Source organism: Trachymyrmex septentrionalis, unplaced genomic scaffold (assembly GCF_001594115.1).
Source record: "Trachymyrmex septentrionalis isolate Tsep2-gDNA-1 unplaced genomic scaffold, Tsep1.0 scaffold51, whole genome shotgun sequence".
NCBI lineage: Eukaryota > Metazoa > Arthropoda > Insecta > Hymenoptera > Formicidae > Trachymyrmex > Trachymyrmex septentrionalis.
The window spans coordinates 3,801,961-3,825,168 of NW_017305683.1; the positions used below are offsets into that span (position 1 = coordinate 3,801,961).

The window sequence follows — 23,208 nt, forward strand, 5'->3', positions numbered from 1 at the left end:
ACGCTCAAAAAATACTTTTTTCAGCGTTAGATTTTCTTTCTTGTCCCTTTTTTCTTTTTTTCCTTCGAAGAAATTCCTCAACGCAAAAACGATAGCGATATATTATTCATTGGAGCAAGTTGACACGTGAGAATACTTTTTTATCGTACGTTATTCATATTTTATTGCCTTACGGCGCGCGATGCCTTGGAAAAAAATTTACTAGCGGTTTAAGTCAATTATGTTATAAAATTTTATAATTAGAAATCAAAAATATGCAACTCATACCTTGCATTACGTATCTGCACATCATTCTTCGCTTTTTTTTGTGAACGCCTATTGATCTCGTAAACTTTGTCTCGTATCTGTATACGTTTAGAAAAAAGGAACCTTTAAATTAGACAAAAAAAAAAGCAACGAATCATTTCCACGATCGCACTATCTTATTAGACATTTATATTCCGATTGTTTTCTTTCGCTAAACTATCGGCATGCCGATTTGTCGAGGCTTCCTGCGTCACACGAAGTATGACGCCGCTGGCAAACAATTAAATGTGTTGCAATGGATATAATTGCCGCGTTCCCACGATTATTATTAACTCGCGCTTCCCGCAAGTCGGACCAGAAAAGAGGACCGGTTGGTCGACCGTAACAATTTTGACTTTTCGTTATATTATCTCAGAAACGCAAAACTTCCGACTGCCAATTCTTTTCTATAATCTGTCCTGTATACCTTCCGTAATCCAAATTATTATCGTAGGATTTAAATAGTTACGCTTTTTTTTTGCATATAAATTTTTTCTTCTTCTTTTTTTAACGTTTAAATAAAGAATTCTTAGTGATTCGTTTTTTAATCAATGATAACGCAAAAAAGAATATGTAAAGTAATTACTAAAAAAAATTTTAAAAATGTAATACAAATTTCTCGAATGTGAATAGAAGTATCCTATGTAATTTACGGATATGAAAATACGGATGTATATTAAGAAAATTTCGTATTATTCATCTTACACCGAACGTCATCTCGTTGGCTGAAATGTTTATACCTGCTTAAATCTTGCAAAAATTTTGGTCTGATTGATTCACTCGCGCCACGTATGTATTGTAAATTTATGAAAATTTATGCATATATAGGCATTTTGCAATTCATAATATATAACAATGTAATAAAACAGGAAAAATTTATTTATATATTTACATAATTATATGTACATTATGCAATTCGCAGTGCATGAAATTTAAAATCTGTTTTATTTATACGCATTGTTCACGTCGATTCGCAGAAGAGATATGTAAATGATTCTGCAAAAGGGCGAAGCGAGACCGCCGCGTTACGTTAGTCAGGTTAATTCAAAAATGGTCAAACGCGACGCGAGACAAACAGTTTTTATACGCGTAGGTGCCGAAAGAGACGCGATAATTCCATTAAAATTACGCACCGCAAATAGCGCCCGGAGGTGCGTGGCGTCATACGTCATTAACGCTCTCGTCGCTAACGCGTGCGTGCGTGCGTGCGTGCGTGCGTGCGTGCTGCGCACGCGTGTCCGTGAATGAAACGGGAGATGGTTTTTAAACACCGCTGTGTTTCGCCTGCTTGTGCGGTTGAATCACGTGCCCGAAAATATGTTAAAAATATGAAATTTAATTTTTAACATATTTTGCTAGCTGCAGAGGTCCCACGAAAATATATTATTACCGTCTCGCTATGATCTCGAGAAATATTTCAACCTTTCCCGTTTTCCTGTCATTTTTATCGTGACGAAAGCCGAGAATCAAGATGAATCTATTTCAGGTGCACGAAGAGGCTCGATGTTTTCCATTTATCTACCTTGTATATAAGTAACGTAGATATTTTTTTAATACGAAAGTTACACAGAAAACTCGTCTACATTTTATCCTTTTCTCATTTTACTCCTTGTTTTATTTCCTTAATTGATAATAACATTTCATTAACTTGAGTGTACGTTTTTTTCTTTTTAAATTTCGCGTGTGACACAATATTGTAAACCGAAGCGCCATAAAAGTGAATCGGGGGAAAAAAGAAAAAGAAAAATCGCGGAATATTTAAGGACGGTGTAATCTCGAGCAAAATGTTATTAAGGCTCGTGTAGAGATTACATGGATTACGAGGATAGGTATATTTCCACGAACGAACGCTGTAACTTGCCAGTCGTCCCCCCCCCCTTCTCCTTTTCGTTCCACATCCAGTTCCATTTACATTTTCGCTTCTATCCTTATTTTCATGCGCCTGTTCTGACTTCTGCAAAGCAAACAGACGTAGCGTATTTTATTCTGAGGTATATGCGGGTCTCGTGTTTTTTTTTTCTTCTTTTCCCCTTTTCGCGACGTATACGACGTATGTGCAGCACGTCGGCGACGAAGAGAGGCCGCCGCCTTTCCTTCGATTGCTACGGCCGAAGAGTATATAACCGGCGATACTCTCGCGCACACGAGAGATCACGCATGTAAATGATAATTATCGAGTTCAAGCGCGCTGGAAAGATCAATTAGTTATGCCGCGAGGAGAACGTTACGTGTATCTCGCGCGCGCGCGTTCTGAGATTGGTCGATTGGGCGAAAAGAGCGGCGCGACGGCGCGAATGAATCGTTGCGGGAATCAGAGGGAACGATGATTTGCAAGACGTCGATTCTCGGAAGCGCGAATCGCGCGCAGTCCGGAACGATCGCCGATTGTCCGACGGCGAATCGGACTCTGCGCCACGAAGCTTCAACTTTATCCGCACGCGTATTCCAGTGTGGAGTTTCGGCTGGTAGAAAGAAGGATGTTGTGCAAATTTTTAACCATCGCAGCGGCGCGAAATTGATAAATAATTATCCACTCGCGCCGTTTCCACATCGACGAAACGTCCCTGTGCCCTGTTTAAAATTAAAAAACGCCGGGCATCTAATTAATATTCGTACATTTGAATAACGCCGATCTACAAGGGAGATCGGAAATTGTGCTAGGTAAAGGTTTATGATACGTCGTGTGTAACGTTGTTGCGGTAAGGAAGGGATAAAGGAGAGGAAAATTCTTTCGAATTTTGTATAAATTGCATTTGTATAAAGGACGATTAAAGAGAGAAATGCGAGCTGCTAGCCATGAAAATGGCTACGCGATGTAAAATAAATAAATCCGAGATAATAACACACCGTGTGTACGAGGCTTATTCAACTCGCTTCGGAAATAACCACCGTTCACACCTGTCTTAATGCTTGATTATGGTTTCGATGCTTGTATATGCGCGCTTATCGGTTGCGCAATACCATGCATCGGATATATTAGGCGATAAAAAGAGACCACGTAACGCCGTATGGATCTATCGCGCGCGACAGACACACGAGCGTACAATAAAAGCAGCGTCGCGGATTGCGATAAATTTTTATTCGATTATGTATAAATTTTTAATCTTACGTAAGCAGCAGCGCGGTTTTTCGCGCGATGAAGTTATTGGGAATTGCATCGCATTATGTACGTTTACGCCTTGAACTTTGATGCTGCGCTCGATATTATACTTGTTATACTCGCGCGATTTTTTCTTCTCATTATACACCAACATTATTATCATCTAGCGATTACTTCGATTCCGCGCAAACATTGATTCGCTTAATCGCTTGGATTTAAAAAAGTATTAACCAATTAAAAAGGTTTAACTACAATAGATTATACTACATATATGTGTGTGTGTGTGTGTGTGTGTGTGTGTGTGTGTGTGTGTGTGTGTGTGTGTGTGTGTGTGTAGTCTTTTATTAAAATTAATATTTTATTAGTGGCACGTCCAACGATTTACATAATGTATCACGTTAATTTTATATAGATCAATGCCATTCAATTTGACAGTTTAAAATAAACACCTGTGTCGGAGAGATTCGCCCTAAATTGCAAATAGCTATCGATTTCATGGTTATCATTAATTAATATCCATCCCCCCCCTCCCCGCCCTGCTGGCCGCGCGAATATAAATTCTGTAAAGCGCATCTTTATATTCATGCGATTGATACAGGCACTGACGTCTATTTGTCGCTTTGCCTACTTGGATTACGCGCGGATCGACACTCTTGCACGTAATGCCCGGCACGCATGAACTCTTTCGCGAGTATATCCTTTGCACGTTTAACGTTGATTCTATGCGAAATCGACGCGCGTGGGCTGTCAGCTTCAGAGAGGCGCATCTTCCACCGCCTACGCGCCCACTTCACCGACAACGCACTCGACGTGCATTGTCGTAAAAGTCATGGGATGCCCCCGTCCTTGTAAGAGAAGGGTCCTCGCTTCTGAACTGAACTTAACGAGCGGAGGACGCGCGCAAGCGGTAATCGCGGAGCGGCGTAAAGGAGCTATTAATAAATTATGAAGTCATTAATGAGAGGTGGGGAGGGCGATGCAACGAATCATTAGTTTTTCTTCTTTTTCTTCCCTTCCTTCCTCTCCCCACCCCTCCTTTTCTTCAGAATTTCGCAACGCTTTGCAAAAATTGAGATTACGGAGAATGATATTTCATCCGGATTGTGACGTATACGCAAACCGGAATTTAAAAAATTATAATATGGACGTATGTCTCTCTCTTGTTGCACGATCGAGCCATAAAACTACTTAAATGAATGCTCCGAGCGAGCCAGACACACTTCACGTTTGAGGCATTTTGTTCGTTGTACAAGGTCGAGCGATAACTTTTTCTATTATTGGCAGGAAACGGATCAAGCGTATAATTTATTACAACTTCCTTCGTTTAATGCCGGTAACGTTTCCGGTCGTTTTTGCCACCGGTATGCCGACTTTCTTGAACGCGAGAAAGGATGCTCCCGTAAAAAGAAAGGATTTTGTATCGTGATCATATTAGTCTCTTATAATTCGATATTTATCGTTGGGATGAGCGAAGCCACAGCAATCGTATCTTTACATCGTAAGTGACATAGGTCAATTGAAAGTTGTGCCTAATTGTATCTAATAACATCTTGGCGCGTATACATTTAATAATTCCACTTCGGATCTGTATAATTCGCGTCAGGTTTATATTTAGAATTTCATATGTTGTGCATTTTAATATATTCATTGCGTGTATTCGATGATACGCGTGTATTTCAAAATGCATGTATCGTTGAGGAAAAATATTAAACAATAAATATTTACTCGATAAAAAGAAATGGTAGTTAAATCAAATTAATGGTTTTCGTGTCACATAAATATATGTTTACGTTTAGTAAAGTTTTACGTAGGATTATTCAAATAAATATTTATTAATACTTTTTTAAGGGTATTTCTTATGCACGGAACACATTTTGATATTTCAAGCGTTCGTCGCGTTATCTAAATAATTAAAAATTCTACACAGAATCTGAATTCTTGGTTACGTATTATACAAAGCATTCGTATAAAGCAGGTTTTATTAACGTTAAATTACGTCTGTAAATATACAACGGTACACTTTGAAACACGATATTTCAATTTCGAATAATTAACGTCCAATTTTTTTCGAAATGCCCGACAGCCTGAAGAAGTAATTGCGAAAGTATCTCGGAAGTTATTAACGTGGAATAAAGTGCGGATAGTTTCTTTCCTCTCGTCAGAGAGTTTCTGCAATCGGCAACTCATTCCAGAAGCGATATTTCGAAGGAGAGCAAATAAATCGCGTGCGTGTCTTAAGATATTTATCGTCCGCCTGTTATCGGTCAAGTTATCTCTCCGCTGGATTGAAACGCGCGAGATAGTGAGATTCAATCGCAGTGAATATTCTCGCGCCGAAAGGATGACGATATATATTTTTCCATGCATAGGTTTGCATGCACGAGAAGCGTGATGCGTTTAAGTGCCGATGCGTAAGAGCGCGAAGTAGTAGCGGAATACCGCGAATACGGGCACAACCGCAACACGATGATATAGCCAGCTCAACTCTCAACTCAACTCAACGGCTCGACTCAACTCAACTCAATTCAACCTGTCGGCCGAACGCCACCGCTCCGCGTTTATGCGCGCCGATCGATATTGAGAACTCGTGTCTTAATGACTGGCACACACTCGTACCGCACAGGATCGGCTCGTCCTTGCAACCCGCAGGATCCTTGCCCCTTGCACACCGGCGTGAAGTTGCGTCAGTCGGTCGACCGCTCGACTCGACTCGGACTCGACTCGACTCGACTCGACTCCGATCGTCCGTGTGCCTCTTAACTCTTTCTCGGTATATCACCGATCGCGCGCACCTACGTGTGCGTGCGCAGATCTGTGTGCGTACCGTATTTATCGCGACAGACGTAAGCGAGAAACGCGAACGTAAGAAAAACACCTCGAGTGTCTCTCACAGGATTCAGGCTGATAAATCGCGATAACTCACGGCGGAATCACACAATAACTCACAAAGTAATGGATCTGCATGATGGATAAGTCTTCTTATCGTACACAGAACTGTAAACAGTGCTCATTAGATATTCGCTTGATGATATTCTATTAATAACTAGATTAATGCTTCACGAACATAATGACGTATTGACGCCTCGCGTTGTATTTTAAATTCGGAATAAATTACTGGGGCGCAAACAAAAAAAAAATCCTCTCATCGCGGACGAGCGATCTTGCTCGCGAAACGCATCAACAACACGTATATACCGTGTGTGCTTGATCTGTAATCAGCGTTCAATTAAGTGCTTGGGAAATGTCTATGATTGCTATGATCGCTGTGTCACTTTCCAGCCGACGAGTGCGCTTTATATTCAAACTAGGTCACGGGATGGAAATAATCGAGAGCAATTAAAATGTAAGCGGCGATGTTTACGATATCATTTCTGAGCCTCCCGATGGACGTTCCGTCCACTCGTACGAACGTCGTTCAAGGCGATTCCCGATTTAGTCTCGAATCTGTGAATGATTGCAGGTGACGAGCAGTATCGAGGCGCCGGTGGATCGAGCAGCGGAAGTCCACCAGCCAGTCTTTTGGTGGTTCCTCAACCACTCACCGTGAAACCTTCCCATCCGTCGCATCTAAATTCCCATCTTGGTGGACCTCATTCGCATCCACCAAGGAAGTACCAATGCAAGATGTGCCCGCAGGTAAGTTCGACCAGTCTTCTTACGTACCTACGTACAAAAAAAAACAGATATATATATATATATATATAATGAGACTCGAAAGAATCTATCGGTGAAAATTGTAAAAGAAACCCACCAAAGCCTACATCAGCAGTTCGGATGCACCGAAAATTTCTTTATTTTCGTGTGAATGTAACAAAACGAATCAAATATACGTTTCAACCCTTCAATTCGAGTCCTTATCGATGTAAGATATAAATCGAAATTATATAATCAATAGAAATTCCAAGTTGACGATTCGTGACAAATCAGTTCGTTCTTCTTTATCCAAATGCCAAATTAGCTATGTAACGAATAGCCCAAATTATTCCATTATACACACAATATAAAACTTACATAAAGTTGTTACATCAAATTGTCAGATTTGTTGTGTAGTCATTCAAAGTCGTACATTAAGCTTCAGGCACATCTCTACGTATAAATCTCTATTTACTGTATCTCCATTCTTAGTAGTGTTATATACTATTGTTGTTATATACTATTGTGTTAATTTGTAAAACGTATAACTTATCTACGCGTTTCATCTAGGTACTGATTTTTCAATGCATTCAACTAATACGTAACATATTAGTTGCATATTAGCTGCTTTCCACTTGCACACAAGTCTGAAGTGAGCCGAATATTTCAGATTAATGACGTTATTATTTGCTTGCTTTGGTAAAAAAAAGTTATCACATGTTCGAACCTCATTTTTAAAGTGAGTTTTACGACTCACTAAAGCACACGGTGCTCGATCTTGTACAAATTATAGTGTCACGTCCGTAATACCCTGAGACGTAACAATAGACAAAAATTCAGTCAAATCTCACTTGTCAGAATGCAAAAGAAATTTTTAACGCATGACACGCATTTAACTGAGTTATGACGTCACAAGCGAGAATCGGTGGAAAGCAACTATATGTGTAAATGCTAAAAGGCCATATGCTTTTACAACGACTACAAAAATGGTCTATTTAGCAATCATTGAAGATATTACCTGTAGGCATCCTTTTCTTACGACTGTATACATAATACTTAGTGGGACAAAAGCTACAGGAATCTTTTGTAAAGGTGGTCAGTGAGTTCCTTTTTTAAAATTGGTCCCGGTTTTTTTTCCTTTACAGTCCTTCCATTTTCTTTGAAAACGTCCCTTGATAGATAATATAATTTATGAGAGTTTAATATTAACATGTTGCTCTATTTTTACTGCATTTTTCACGCTTTCAATATTTCAGAAATATTAGGGATAAAATTAGTTTTGCTAGTAAATGCTTTAAACACGTTTCGACAAGGAGGAAGACTTATTCTCGTTATAAAAGATTTTGACAAATACCTTTCTTCTTTTCAAGTAACGATACCGTTATCTCTATAAGTATCCTGAATATTGGTAGCATCTTAAAACTTTTAGCCTTTTTCTTATTTAAAGAAGAAATACTTTTCTGTAAATTCATCGCGAGTCTCCTAGTCATTTGAGCATGGAAATTTTCTTAACCTTCTTTGAAAAATTTTTTAATTATGTGCATTATGATATTGTGTATATACGGTATGTTCCTTATTATTATTTATATATGGTATGTTCCTTTTCCTTCTTCAATCCCTTCATGCTCGTTTCCGATTGTTCATAGTTGATCTTTACGATCGATTAAAATATCCGTACTGCGAGATCTAATACAAATGAGTTTTTAATGATGTTTTTATGAATAACTTTAGTAACTTTTCCTGATTTAATACTAAGACAATACTTTCGTAACGATATAAATAACGCTATAATTATGATTTCCACTTACAAAAATGATCAATATTTTAATGCGTACTTGTTTTTATTATGTAATTTCATTATAATTATTATACGATTATTATATATATAATTTTTTTACTTTTTTTTTAGTTAGAAAATAAACATTTGCAACGTTAATAACGACACTAAAAGAGAGAAATATTTTGATATTATTATAACAAAGTATGCGTTAAATTTTATTTTATCGAAATATATTATTAATTTGGTAATTCAGACGTGCGACGGCACATTGTGAGTTATCAATAAGATATTCTCGGAATATTATAATATAATCTGACAAGTATGGATAATATTCACAACGAACTTACAGTACGAATACTCGTAATACGGTATTCTTCTTATTGAGAGCGGAAGAGTATATTTTGAAGATATCGAAGACTTCACTGAAATAATTAGAGGTTGTAACAAATTGATATCATTTTCAGTGCTCATAAATTTTTTCCCAGCTTTCATATTTCATTGAGATTTTTCCAACGTAAAGACGCTTCTATCTTACAACGTGCGGGACATCATCTTATTATTAATGTCTGTTCAAGGGAAGATTTGAGAAAGATCTTGAAACTCCCATCAAAGATGCAGAATCCTTTTGCAGCTTTAAGATTTCGGTTGCGCACTACAAGGGCTCTTACGATTACGAAAAGACCTGACCTCGAGAAAATTTCTTGCCGCTACCTAAGCTGTGATGGTTTCCGTGCCCGTTCAGAGCCGTACGTTCGCAGGTTGGCGATTTATGTCCCCGATGATGGATTTCAGTTTCGCAAAATTCGTTAACGTGCGCTTTACGAGCCGTTTAGAGACAATCGTTAAAGTTTACAGCTTTCCGCGCTTTCCGCGATAATTACTGGCGAACGGCGGTGTGTTGCGTAGAAAAACAAAGATGTTGCGAGGCGAACGAGAAAGGGAGAGAGAATGACAGAAAGACGGAGAGTGAGAGCCAAAGAGGCGTCCGAAGGACGCGTGACATTCCATCAGGCGAATCGTTAAAACTTAATGATATTCGCTGAAATCATACAGTCTATACGGAATAGGGCAGATTATCATCTTCTCTGCCGGAGATCGGCAAAGAGTACATCGGCGCTTCTCTGTCCCGTTTTACAAGGGGAAGAAAAAAAAAACGGGGGCAAAACACGAAAACCGACGATTAAAACTAGTTATTGCACATATATATCTGCCACGTTAGATACAATGTGACACGGACGGGGTTAATTTGTCACGGTTCGAGAGACATCGCGCGTCGAGAAAATCCCGCAATCTCCGCCTGTCCGTTACCTGAAATATCTCAATGAACAACTCTTTTTTTTTTTTTCGTTTTTTTATTTATTTTTTCTAGATCGGCCGTATGCGTGTGTACGTGCGTGATTGATTCCGTTAGGCGTTCTCAGAAGGAACGGAAAGAGCGGCAGAGGGATAATCGTTAAGGCGCGGACCGATCTGCGCGGCACGTCGCTCATTAGCACGAAATTAGTGAACGAACAAATCTAAATTCTACGCAGATATTGCAACCGCTTCGTTAAAGCTGTTTCAATAACTAATCGAGGCCGGCTCTTAATCGCCCGGTCTTATCGCCGGTTGACACCGGTTAATAAAATAATAACTTGCGTGTCCGGTTGCTCGTCGTCACTTTTCGTCGTTACCGCGCGTTCCGTTTAACATTAAAACTATATCGCAGTATATAATTACAACATTGTCTTTTATTGCCGCGCAAAATGATCTGTTACTCGCGTCATGTATAATTAAGTGTGTAACAAAAATATTCCAATCAGCTATTTAAGCTAAAGGTAAGATAATACCTGTAGGATATTACATTTTATTAAACACACATTGATATTATTTTTTGTAATGCTTACTATTGATAATATAGGAAATGACTTTCTGAAAATACTTTTAAATATTATAAAGGCATTTATATGCTTACTTTTCACACAGTTAATGATTTCGAAAATTTGTCTTACTTGTTATTATACTCTACTCAACTGAGATATTTTTTTTTATGAGCAATATTTCGAGAAATATTTTACTAATTTTGTACAGAGTTTGCTACGCGAAGTGTAACTCCTTGCATGTAGATAGATATTTGTTTTAATTATTGATCTTTATTTGTAGAATTTTTCAAGAAATGATTCTTATTTCTTACTGCAAAAACTGATCGGATCTAAAGATTGTTACGTTTTATTTCCACTTTCCCCTATACAGTAATAAGTACTCGCTGACGGGGTCCCGGCTGCGTCGCGTTCCAGACGGAGATTAAACCGAATCAAATTATACATTTGCGGACGGTAAAAAAGTTTACAAATTACACAGATTTCGTGCAACGGTACCGGCAGATTCTCCGCGATTAATCGGCCTCCGCGGCACGTTACAAAGTGGTAGTTTCTCGTTATAATCGTTTCTCTTTATCGGATATCTTTTCGAGTAGTAGGATCTTTGAAACGCGAGAGTAAGAGAGGAAGGACCAGAAAGAAAACTGCGGGAAGCACTGGAAAAAATTAAAGATTCTTTTTTTTTTTTTTATTTTAAGAAACAAGAAAAATTTTTGTAATTAAAGTTATTAAACGTACATATCGCAGTTGTGTATTTTATTTATATCGTTTACACAGTATATAACAATCGAAACAGCAATATAAAGGCAATATTTTATAACGATGAAACTTATTATTATTATTATTGAAAAAAAAAACAAGTACACGGAAAATTATGTGGTGCCACGATAATTGACGGTATCTCTAGTTTTCGTCAATCTAATTCGGATTATAATTAAACTCATAAAGATAAAGTGAAAACGACGAAATTGAGATATGTAAAACTCGTGCGTCAATAATTACGATCATTATCGGCTTATTTATGGCGCAGCTATATTTGGAAAATTATTATCCTTACGGACGCATAATATGAACTTTTTCACACGGTTGTTCACGCTGAGGAAGAGTTGGCGGTAAATTTATCGGCGATTAGTTGTAATACTGATTGAATGCGACACGGAAGGACGGAAAGCGAAGGAAATTCAACGAGATGAGGAGAGACTCGGGCTTAGGGTGGGAGGTTAAAAATTTAGGAATTCATAAATTGCCGCAATCACCACGCCCCCAATACAGCAGGAAGTAGAATTATGCTTCATCTCGCGCGCAACGGTGCTGTCACGCTTGTTTCACTAATGTCTTCTACGATTAATCGAGCTCGTTCGTGTGTCGCTTCGTGTGTACGATGTTGGGATTTCATTGCCCCGTCCTCCTTATCGGACCTAAATTTCCTCGTACGAACATTCCTCGTGCGTGGTTTTCGTTTTCGGATAGATTCCGACGATTTTTGACGAGACAGAGAGAGAATCGCTTTTGAAATCTTGGAACTTGGGGGCAATTTCATTCTAACAACTTAACCGAAGCGCGTACTCTTGTCTCTCTGTACAGTTGCAGCGCGTCAGTTGCGCGACTCGAAATCGGAGTCACGGACCAAAGCTCTCTCTCTCTCTCTCTCTCTCTCGCGATATCGCGATCCCGCTTGTCGCGCTTCACCGATCCTGTCCTTTAATCCAACGCGTCTAGCTCATCGTCGCGCTCCGCGCGACGCTTTACGTCGTCCTGCAGCCACCGCCAGGACGCGCGCCGCTACCGTTTCTCCTTATCGAACATTCCACCACCGAGGGAATACACGATCTCGCGGCGTACTGACACGCGGCAGCAGGAGGAAATAAGAGGAAAACGAAGGGGGCAGAGAGAAAGAGAGAACGATAGAGTAAAGAGGAGAGAGAGAGAGAGAGAGAGAGAGAGAGAGAAGGAAAACGAAAAAGATGACCGCCTCCTGAATGAAGCTATGCAGCACCTCCGTGGCCGGAGGGCTCGGGATTCAAGTCCAGAGGCTAGTGTACCGTGACGGCACAGCATCCTGCCTCAATCCTTCTCCTCCTCATCTCGCTTCGTCCCCCTCCGCCGCGGCCGGCGTGTAACCCCCCTTGCTTTGCTGCTCCTGTACCTTCTTCCATCTCGGCTGCGCTCGCGCGGGTCTCCTTCTTCGTCCATCCAACGCTGACTCGCCTGCCGCCGCGACGTCGGTTCTTCTCGGTAACCTTCTTCCTCCGCCGCTAATGTCCTCCGCAGCTTCTTCCTTTATCATCATGTTTCTCTCGGGTCGCTCTCTCGCCCTCCCTTCTTTCTTTCATTAAGCCGCTTCACTGGCTGGCGCTATCTCTCTTTCTTCACTCTAGGTGCGTGCCGCCAGTACCGCGCTTCCTCTCACCAGTTGAATCGAATTACTTGGTTTCATCTTTCGCTGCTTTCTTAATTCCGTATTTTTTTTTTCTCCCCCTTCCCTCCCCCCCCTCCCTCCAATATTGCGCAACGTGTTCGCGCTCGCCCGCCCTTATCAGTCGTTCGGTCGATTTCTCGTTTGACTTGTTAGCTTCTCTAGGTATATCTCCCGCTTTATCGACTTCCCGTCAGCAATTTCACAACACATCACGGTGGCGAAATTAGCGGTTTTCGTTCGTCTTTCCCGTCTTTCCTTTTTCCTTTCACACGTTACAACTTTGCGTCGTGGCGCGCGGCGATTCGCGCTCACGACGAATGGCTGTTCCGTCGTGCTTCATCCTCCATCGTCAATGTCTTTCTGCTTCTTCATCCATCGATGCCCACCGCTCTTCCTTCCATTAACATTTCGTTTCACCTCAGCGGTTCGAGCCTCAGCCTCGACGTAGCTCTTTCCTCGCCTCCCGCGTCCCTCTCTCTCCCTCTCCCTCTCTCGATGCGTCCGTCCTTGTCATCTTCCTCGATCTTCCTTCTTCTTCTTTCCTCTATCCCTCTTCTCCTCCACTTGCCCGTTCATTCTCTTCGTCGCTGGTCTCAGGTCGCGTTCACGGCGTTCACGCAACTTCTGTACAGGTTCTCCTCATCTAGTTCCTCTCTCTCTCCTTGTCCACGATATTTCCTCCAATTTGCCCGGTACTCTTCGGTTCCTACCAGACATCATCATCGTCCACTTCGGCCATCGATCGATATCTGAAGCCAAGCTTCGTGACGCCATCCCCCTATCCTCCGTTGAGGCCGCTTCTTGAACGCCGGAAAACCGCAACACGGATCTAGTTAACCGCGCTACGGAAATTATTCGTGGAATAATACCGTCCGTGGATCTAGGAATCGATTCGATAATCTTGGAACTTGGTCGCTGCGCAGTATCCGTAGCATTGCTTCGCAAGATTTCTATTCGCATATTTTAGCGCGAAATATTTTAGTTCAGGTCGGGAACGTTGCTGACACATTTTGAAATATTTCGATATTTCGATTGCCGCAAGATCCAAATTGATATCTAATTAACTCGCTCCATTTAGTATTGTATTTAGTATTCTTTATATACGCGACAAGTTAAATAATAGTCGTATGTGTACATAAATTTCTATTACGTAACAAAATATATATATGTAGATGCGCATTAATTACATACAGTCGATGATACATATCTTAACCATTTAATATTCCCGTACGTTGGCTGTACGTTGAAGAAAGAAACTTAATATAGACTTAATATAGATAGAAGAACGAGTAGTTTATTTAAATGTGTTATATGTGACAGTAGCCGAAAACGAAAGAGATAAAAACATCTGCGAATCATTAATGAGTTTATTTAAAAAACCTAGGCGGACTATATAATAATAGATATAGATTTATAAAATTGAAGTCCAGATATATATATATATATATGTATATGTATATATGTATATGTATATATGTATATTTATATATAAAAATTGTGTCGAGTTAGGAAAATCTACATAGATTAAAAAAGATTTTTTAATAAATGTTAAATGTCCCTTATACGAATTCGTCGTTTAGGACGGAGAAGGAGGGAGAGGCTTTAAACTTCCGTTCGAAAAATAGAGTCACGAGTGTGATATCGTGCGATGCGCGAGGCACATCTCATTCGGGAGATAATTTCGCAAGGCGTACGTAGAGTCGAGCAAGGTCCATTCTTCGTTCTCGCGGTAGCCGCGAGCTCTTTTCTCTTTGTCTTTCTTTCCTTCTCTCTCTCTCTCTCTCTCTCTCTCTCTCTCTCTCTCTCTCTCTCTCTCTCTTCGAGGCACACGCATGGGATCGGGAAGGTGTACGAACGCGCTCGCGCTCGCGCGCGGACATTATTGAGAGAGCAGCGTGCCGGTGTGCGTGCACATCGGTAAAGGGGGCCTCACCTGATCACGCACCACGGTAGCGAGAGGCCCGTCATTTTTTCCACTCAATTTTTTTTTTACTCCTCTTTGCGGGCAGCAAAGTCCCCCCTCCTACCGCACGGGCGCGCTAGTACGGCAGGATGGACCAGAAACTGACGGCGGGAGAGGGGAGGGGGGGGGGGAGGGATGATGGGATAGGAATCGGAAGGAGACGAAGAAACGGAGCCCAGCTCCTCCGTCCGTCTCAAAAACATCGGCTTAGATCTAACGCCGCCGATCGAAATTCGTGAGAGTCCTCTCAAGGTCGCCGCCGTTCGGTTGCGAGGCGTAATGAAGTAACCGGAATCGAGTCGCGCCGCGATCACGTTCTTATCCGCACGTATCTATTCGCCCGGTAATCGGATTTAATTGAGGAGACTATGGTCTACCACGCGCGCACGAAGGCACCGGCGGCCGTGACGTCTTATTCATAATATGAATATATACGACACGATAAGATGCGTATCGCTACGTACGTACGTGTATACGGTGTGAGCCCGCGCGACTACAGGATTCTCGGGTTTCCCGTGACAGTTCGAAAGGCGCTCCGTTCTATCCTTAACAAAACGAATATCGGATCGTACAGCCGTTCGTGGATCGGTCGATCTCTCGTCGAATTCGTTATCGCGCGCATCTCGGTCGGAGCAGAAGGAAACGAATAAAATTATCATTACGCAGCGCGAAGCTCATTTTGAAGTTAATTGAAAAATAAGATTGCGCCGCGCGCTGCTGTGTAATTATCGAAGCCTCGATGGTCGAGTAGCGATCTCTCTGTTGTCAGTTCAGTTTCTCGGGTATCCCTATAGTATATCGGATCGAAAGGACTGTTTGTAAGTCGCACGCAGGAAATGTATCGTAGATGCTTTTGCACCGTGACTCTTCGCGCCAAAGTACATTTTTTTTTTTTTTTTCGGATGACAATAATAATAGCGATAAGTAGCGTTTCGCAGAGGAACGTCCGCGCGGTGGACGAACCGATTCGAATGAAAACACACGAGAACGCGACGAATGAATGGGGATTGGGGGGGGGAGCAGCAGGTCGTGCCTAGAGACTCGGCCGAAATCGAGGTGAAGAGAGGTGGCGAGGTGAGAGGGGTGGGAGAAGCGAGAGGGAACGACGATTGGAGAGGGGGAGAGCACATCGGGCAGCCTCCCACGCCAAACAAAAGTCCTTAAGCCTTAGACTGAACATGATACCCCATTTACTGTCTATGTACTAAATTTCCAAATCCGGAGAACCCCTCCCTTCCTCCCCGTCCTCCTAAACTTCGCCCCCTTATATACAGCGCCGAAGCACAATACTCTCTCTCTCGCTGCGCTTGGTCCTCGACCCTTCGTCTCTGCTCTCTGGTCTCTACTGTCGGAGTTATGTAACCGTCCGTCCGTCCGTCCGTCCGTTCGTCCGTCGACGTGTCTTGACAGGCGTGCTCTTTCTTCCCTGAATGAGCTGGGATTAAGAAGCGCGATGGATTCTTTGATTCGGGACAGGAGGGTGATCGTGATCGTTTCATTCGCGTGATTACAAGGTCACAAAATCATATAACGCGGCGTCTTATCACGGCAGGGGTCCGACAGCGTTAAAGCGTACTCGCGATTTCGCGTTACAGCGATCTCGTGATTTATACGAACTCCTCCCATTCTCGCTCCCGTTCTATTTTATCTTTCGATAATAAAAGGACGATCGTAAGCTACCTTCTTTTTCGGGAGAGAAACCGGTGAATCGCGTCTCTTTAAGCGTTCACGTTAGCAACGACGATGGTACGGCGACTGATAAAATTGACGCCATCGACGTTGTCTATTAATCATCTACTCACGTTATGAAAACAAGTCTTATGCAAATACATTTCTAAATATAGAATCAATGTAAAATATCGCCGGCACGATGTTTACGTGTGTACGCAGAAACAGACGGCAGTCTAGATTTTGCAACTTTCGTTACGGATTAATCGGAGGTAGCGTAAGGAAATAGGTATCCGAGATGTATGATTACGCGGCAGGCTCGCATTATGAGTTCGGATTGAGAATCACGGCGGCGTACCGAGTACGTGTGTTCATCGAGATACCACGTGGGCCGCCGTGATAATGCGTGACAATTCGAATTTACTTGCAATTACCTATAGCCGAATAATCACGTGACCGTTGGAAAGGCGATTAAAGCGCTTCCATATCGGTTCTTCCCTGCCCCCCCCCTCCTCCCCTCCCTTTTTTTCTTCAGTCTCTCGAGTCCCCCTGGGACTCGTTCCTCTCCCTTTCTCTCTGGCCCTCTCGATCTCTTCTCTCGCGCTCTCAGTGCCTCTCTCCTTCTCTCCCTCTCCGAACCTGAGTGTAACTTAAGGGAGAGACCGTAACTATTTCACTCGATTTACCGTCTCTTTTTTTTTCATCTTCTTTATTCGTTGCTTCGTCTTGGCGCGATCTGTGTGACGAAAGTGTGAACCACTCGGCACGGTTCTCCGATAAATTATTTTTTGTCGGCCGTACTCCTTTCCACACTCTTACTCGCTTTGTCTCTTCTCGCGGTCGAAACTACGTTATGAAATGGAGAAACTTGTGTAAAAGTTGTCGTTTCGTTTTTTTTTTATTTTTTTCTTTTTTTCTTTTTTTTTTTTTTTACCTATTAAACAGGTTCCGTCATGTTTAATAAAAATCTCAAGTGATTCCTATCCTTGACTTTTAAAAAATTATATGAGCATTATAAAATTGTCTCGCAAAACGATTTGCATTTATAAGACATTTAATAATGGAACAGAGAAAAAATTATTGCCTGAAAATGAGGTAGGTTGCTGAATGCATACACGTTTCTGTCCTGCGTGCTTCGTTGATCTCTAATTAATCATGCGGCATTTCTCTCGAATGATAATTTAATATCATTGCGATACTTTTAATTACAGCGAGTAATTTATGTATTATATATTAACGATATTCCAAGTGATAAATGATACGTATTCGTAAGAAACGATTGCGTTATCCTCGTCTCACATCGCGATCTAAATTGCGAGTGTTCTCTCGTCAACGTGAAACGGCTAGATTGCCGTTTGAACGCTCGGCAAGAATGCGGGTCATTGTCTTGCGAGAAATATCGGTCGCGTGGCAGTTTTTCACGCAAACAGCTCATCTGCTGGTTGAGCGCGGCGTCGTAGAGTACCCAAGTGAATGGGTAAAAAGCAGCGACCTTAGCTTCGATAGTGGTCGTTGTGTAGAAATGGGGAAAGGGCGAGCAAGCCTACGGCCGGAGGGACGAGGGACGAAATGACGAGGCTGGGGGTGGGGGAAGGACGGAGAAAGGTAGAGGGATGTATAAAGAAAGAGGCAGCGAGAAAAGAGAGTAAACAAGATGAAACGAAGTAGTGCTCGCGCACGGAGGCTGCCGGTCGTAAATCTGTGGCTGGGCCTCATCATCGACTGAATATTCTCCCCCTATATATACTCGGGCGATATGCCCTCTCGCCTCTTATCCATCTCTCTTCCCTTTCGCCATCATCCGTTCCTCACTCTTTTCCTCCTGCAGGAAAGCTCTCTCTCTCTCTCTCTCTCTCTCTCTCTCTCTCTCTCTCTCTCTCTCTCTCTCTCCCCTCGCCCTTCCGAGCTTCCTCTCCGTCCCGCGCTTCTTATCCGTCTTTTTTGTTGGCGCGACTAACGAAAATGGGCCCCGCGGCCTCCGGTAGCCGATTCCCTCGGAAATTGAGTAGCTATAAAATTAATTATCCGCCGTACTTTATCGCCCCGCGCCGTTCTGGGCCGGGATGCGCGGCGTCGACGTGAGTCTTCTTCCTTTTTCTCCCGCTTCCTGTTCCCGCGGCGCCGGACGAACTGGCCTCTGACGAACTGGATAGCCTTAAGGACCGAAATGAGGATATCGGTGCGATCGTAATTCGGGAAACGATTCGCCAGAAAAGTGACGGAAGATCGAGAAGGTGGAGCGCGACCTACTTTCTCAAATAACGAACGAAAAGACTCGAGACAAAAATGGAGATTCATTTAGAACAGTGATGTAGCTAATATCCGCGCACTGGAGAGAAAGTGCTGGGGCTTTATCTAACTTGGATCGCTAACAAATTCTTTTGGAATATTCGTTGTGTAAAATAAGATGTTTCTGTTGCAATTCACGCACGATTCTCATTAGTTGATGTGTCGCGTTTATTGAGAGATAAGATATTTTTATGTGTATCTCTCTCTCTCTCTCTCTCTCTCTCTCTCTCTCTCTCTCTCTCTCTCTCCCCCCTCCCCCTCTCCTCATAATATATAGCTGCGTATTATTAATATAATTTATAATAATTCTTGATGATAATTTTTTGATGTCTGTCGTAATATTGTCATCCTTCTGGCTTAAAAGTCCTCGAGGGGCTTGGCGCTCCGGAATTAATATCTTTAAAGTCATTACGCAATTGCAATTAGATCGACATGTCAACCGTAAGCGTATGCTCGTTGCGCGAGCGCGTTTTCTTCTCGCTGTTTGATTTTTAAGTATCAGCGCTAAAATTTAACAGTCCTTAATGAAGCTCCTTTCCACAGGCCCGGACGATGTTACGGAATTAATTAGAGAGCCGCTCTGCCCCATTTAAGTTTACGACCACGAGTTTACGTTAATTATTACCGGGAACTAGCAGTAATTAGTCTCTCTCGAATACAAAATATCAGTTACAATGGGCGGGGAACGAAAGGAGACAGCAGAAATTGCGCGAGGGCAGTAAATCTTCTTGACTCGATGATTTCTTCAAACCGCGGTCAATTCGATCTGCAGTCGATTTGAAATCGATAAGTCAGTCGAGCAAGCATAGACTGCATTTTGCTGCGGCCGCTGCTAGTTTTCTGCGTAATACGACTACTTTCTACGGATGTGTTTTTATTCCACGTATCTAAACCGTTCCTATAGTGTGCTAATTCAGCGATCTTATCTTCAGGGAAAGTTAATATCTACTTCTCACAAAGTTATCAGCATTTTCAAACACTAATCTCTGGTGTATTCGCATATGTACACCGTTATATATTCATTGATTCCAGCTTCAATCGTTAAGCGACACCTCAAGTGGAAAATCGTCTCATTTGCGAGCTAAAGTTTCCGATCTTTAATTTCGATTAAACTTACAACGCGTCATTTATGATTTACAATCTCTAAAATTGCCAGAAGCTAGGCTACCCTGAAACCAATCTGTATGGAGCCGTCTATATTAAACGGCCACTTTATACCACACGTATTTAGAGCGACGTTCCTCATGTTCTACGCATTACCGTGCAAAAGTATAAATCATAAGTCAATGTATCGCGCGGGGAGCAAAGTACCGTGTCGGAGTGGTGGCAGATCCGTAACGAACCGACGGAAGCGTCGTAGTAGTTGCTCTCTCGGCCCGTTGTTAAGATCGTATCACGCGGTTCGATGAGCCTCTCCTTCGATCCTGAGCGTGACAGGAAACTCGACGACGTCCGTCTCAGCAGTGTAGGCCAGCTAGGATGTAGATGTGCATTAGGTGCACCCTGCCCTCTCTCTCTCTCTCTCTCTCTCTCTCTCTCTCTCTCTCTCTCTACCTACCTACCTATCTATCTATCTCTCTATTCCTCATTTTCTTTCCCCATGGGGGACAGCCCAATGAGAGCGTTCGTCCATACGTGCTGGATGTCTGCTTGATGATGAAAGAAGAAAAGAAAGAGAGAGAGTGAGTGAGTGAGTGAGAGAGAGAGATAGAGGGAGGGAGGGAGAGAAAGCGAAAGGCTCTTTTGCTGCGCGTTTCCTAGGGATGCTGCCCCCGACCGACCGAAAGTCAGGTTCCCATGCTCTCTGTCTATTCATCCTTGTCCCTTTTCGAGGGACCCACGGCCTCTCTCTCCGGCCAGTGGGCCCCAGTCTGCCACCTGTCCTTGCGTCTGGACCCCGAAGAAGGGACGACGACGTCTTCCTACTTGTAGAACACGCATCGTGATTACCCGTTCCTTCTCTCATACAATTCCTCGTGTTTTTCTCCCTCCTTCGCACTTTGCTGTTTACGCGTCATTCTTGTTTCTTATGTAGTGCCTTCACTCATAACTTATGTAGAATGATAATGTCTATTATACATATCTATTATTATCTTTGATATGATTTTGTCAGCTTTGTTAAAAAATGAACTCGATACTTTAACGGTAGTTCAGCAACTATTGATCGCGATCTAATTTTCGGTGATTACGCAAATAACTGAGCTATGATAATAATGGGAAAATCAATAATGCAACTCGAGTAAAAACGATAGAAGCCGGTGATGTGTATTATTTTATAGTCGGCATGGACCCGATTAACGTCACGCCATCATCGTGAGGACCTTTCGCTGCCTTTATTCATTTTACATTTAATTTAAGGAACTCTCGCGACATATTATCCTGCAGCAATTTACGACGTCGAGAATCGTCGACGTTATATTCGGCCTTCTCGTCCATATGTCCCGGACTACTTTTAGGTGGACTAATCGAATTTTGATGTCACGTCATTTTACTTTATCGCTATTTAAAGAAATATCCTTCCGGTGAGCTCGCGATAATATCGATTTACTTATCATAATTGACGGCGATGCGAGACAACGAATATTCAAAAGTTACATATTTCAAGAAGATTTCATACATAAAATAACATCGCGTATAAAATCATATTAATATCCGCGTATTGAGAGCTGATCTTTTTGCCTTTTGGAGAGAGAAAAGGAAATTTTTAAATTTAAAATTGCGATTAAAAACACCGAAGAGAAACATCGCGGATCAAGAATCGCAGAATGAGCGAAATTAAATTAGAACTTTAAATATAATTGATATTAACATAAACTCGATATCATCTAAGAGTGACACACTAGAAAGTATATCTTAAATCCCAATTGACGTTTCAATTCGTTCTGTGTTTAAATCCATTAAATCGTTAATTTTGAGGACAGTAAATAAATCAATCGTTTGATCACACGTATATCATCCTCCTTCTCTAAGACAGAGGACACATTTGAACCTATTTCCTATTGTATTATTCCATTTCTCATTTTGGAAGAAATCGTTTCTCTAGATATCTCTGTATCCTCTGTGAGAACCGGATACTCGATTCGTTGCCCCTTCGCGACTCCTCCATGAAAACGATCCAGTGGGACTCCTCCGGATTGATTTAGCGACCTAATGACGAACCGAGCCTCCCACACGATTCACCTATATACGCTTCGCCGCTGTCCGTACAGCCGAAGGTATTTTTTACCTGGATTTCCGAGGGCCCACCGACATCTGGTCAGATTTTGTTTCACAAAAAAGTTCAGCGGCCCCTTATCAAATATGAGCTCTCCGGGGTTCTCGTGTGGGAACGGCAAGCTTACGGCATCTCCGATAGACGATCGAATAAATAATTAATCGAATCTTCCCATGAACGACGCGTTCGTCAAAGACAGGACATTGCGATACTACTTCGCATTGGTTCTGTTTTCTACACTCATCACCTGTACCTTGTCTCTCTTGTACCGATCGCACGTGCTCCCTTTTCATCCTCTGTACACGTGCGAATGTTTTCGCGAGAAGCCGACGACTGATCAACTCAAGTAAGAGATTGGACACCATACGTTTGGCATCGTATTTTTCAAGATCTTAAGATAGAATAAGATCATTTATCTGTATAGGGTGTTAGAGTTAAGTATATCGCCATACTCAACAGAGCGATTCTTTGGTTTATTTCAAGGAAAAAAGTCCATATAAACGTGTGTCTTAAACGGCTTAGTTTTCGAAATAAAACAATTTAAACGTGTAGCAATAATCTGTTTGTTTGAAAGAAATACAGTTTAAGCTAGTCAAAAACTAGTCAACAACAGAAAAACAAAAACAGAGGCTTCAGTTCTTCCGATGAAGTAAAACAATTAGATGAATTGTTGATAATGTCCACCTTGCGTCGAGCCTTCTTCTAAAAGATTGACATGAAGCAACTATTCGATTTCTCAAATCATTCTCATTCTCAATTGAGGTGGTATAAACCAATGATTTCAGGTGCTCTCAAAGGAAACGATCCAAAGGATTTAAGTCCGGTGATCTAGGAGGCTTTGACATTGACTTTGTCACTTTGTTTACGGTTGTGCGAAACTGGTAACTCACGTGAAGCGAGGCATATTTATGCAGGAAGATATCTCCAACCAAGCAATTTACCGTCTCGTCCAAACATTTGCGAACATTCACCTGTATTTCGGAAACTAAGCCGTTTAG

The 23,208-nt window shown here is 42.0% G+C and overlaps 1 protein-coding gene across 1 annotated transcript in view; it reads left to right on the forward strand.

Moving 5' to 3' along the window:
* LOC108751718 (zinc finger protein rotund-like) overlaps nucleotides 1-23,208 on the forward strand; it is a 166,596-nt gene that overhangs the window by 98,772 nt on the left and 44,616 nt on the right. Inside the window, exon 5 of the mRNA XM_018492043.1 lies at nucleotides 6,846-7,021. Within this exon, the coding sequence (XP_018347545.1) occupies nucleotides 6,846-7,021 (176 nt within the window). The remainder of the gene's footprint in view (nucleotides 1-6,845; nucleotides 7,022-23,208) is intronic.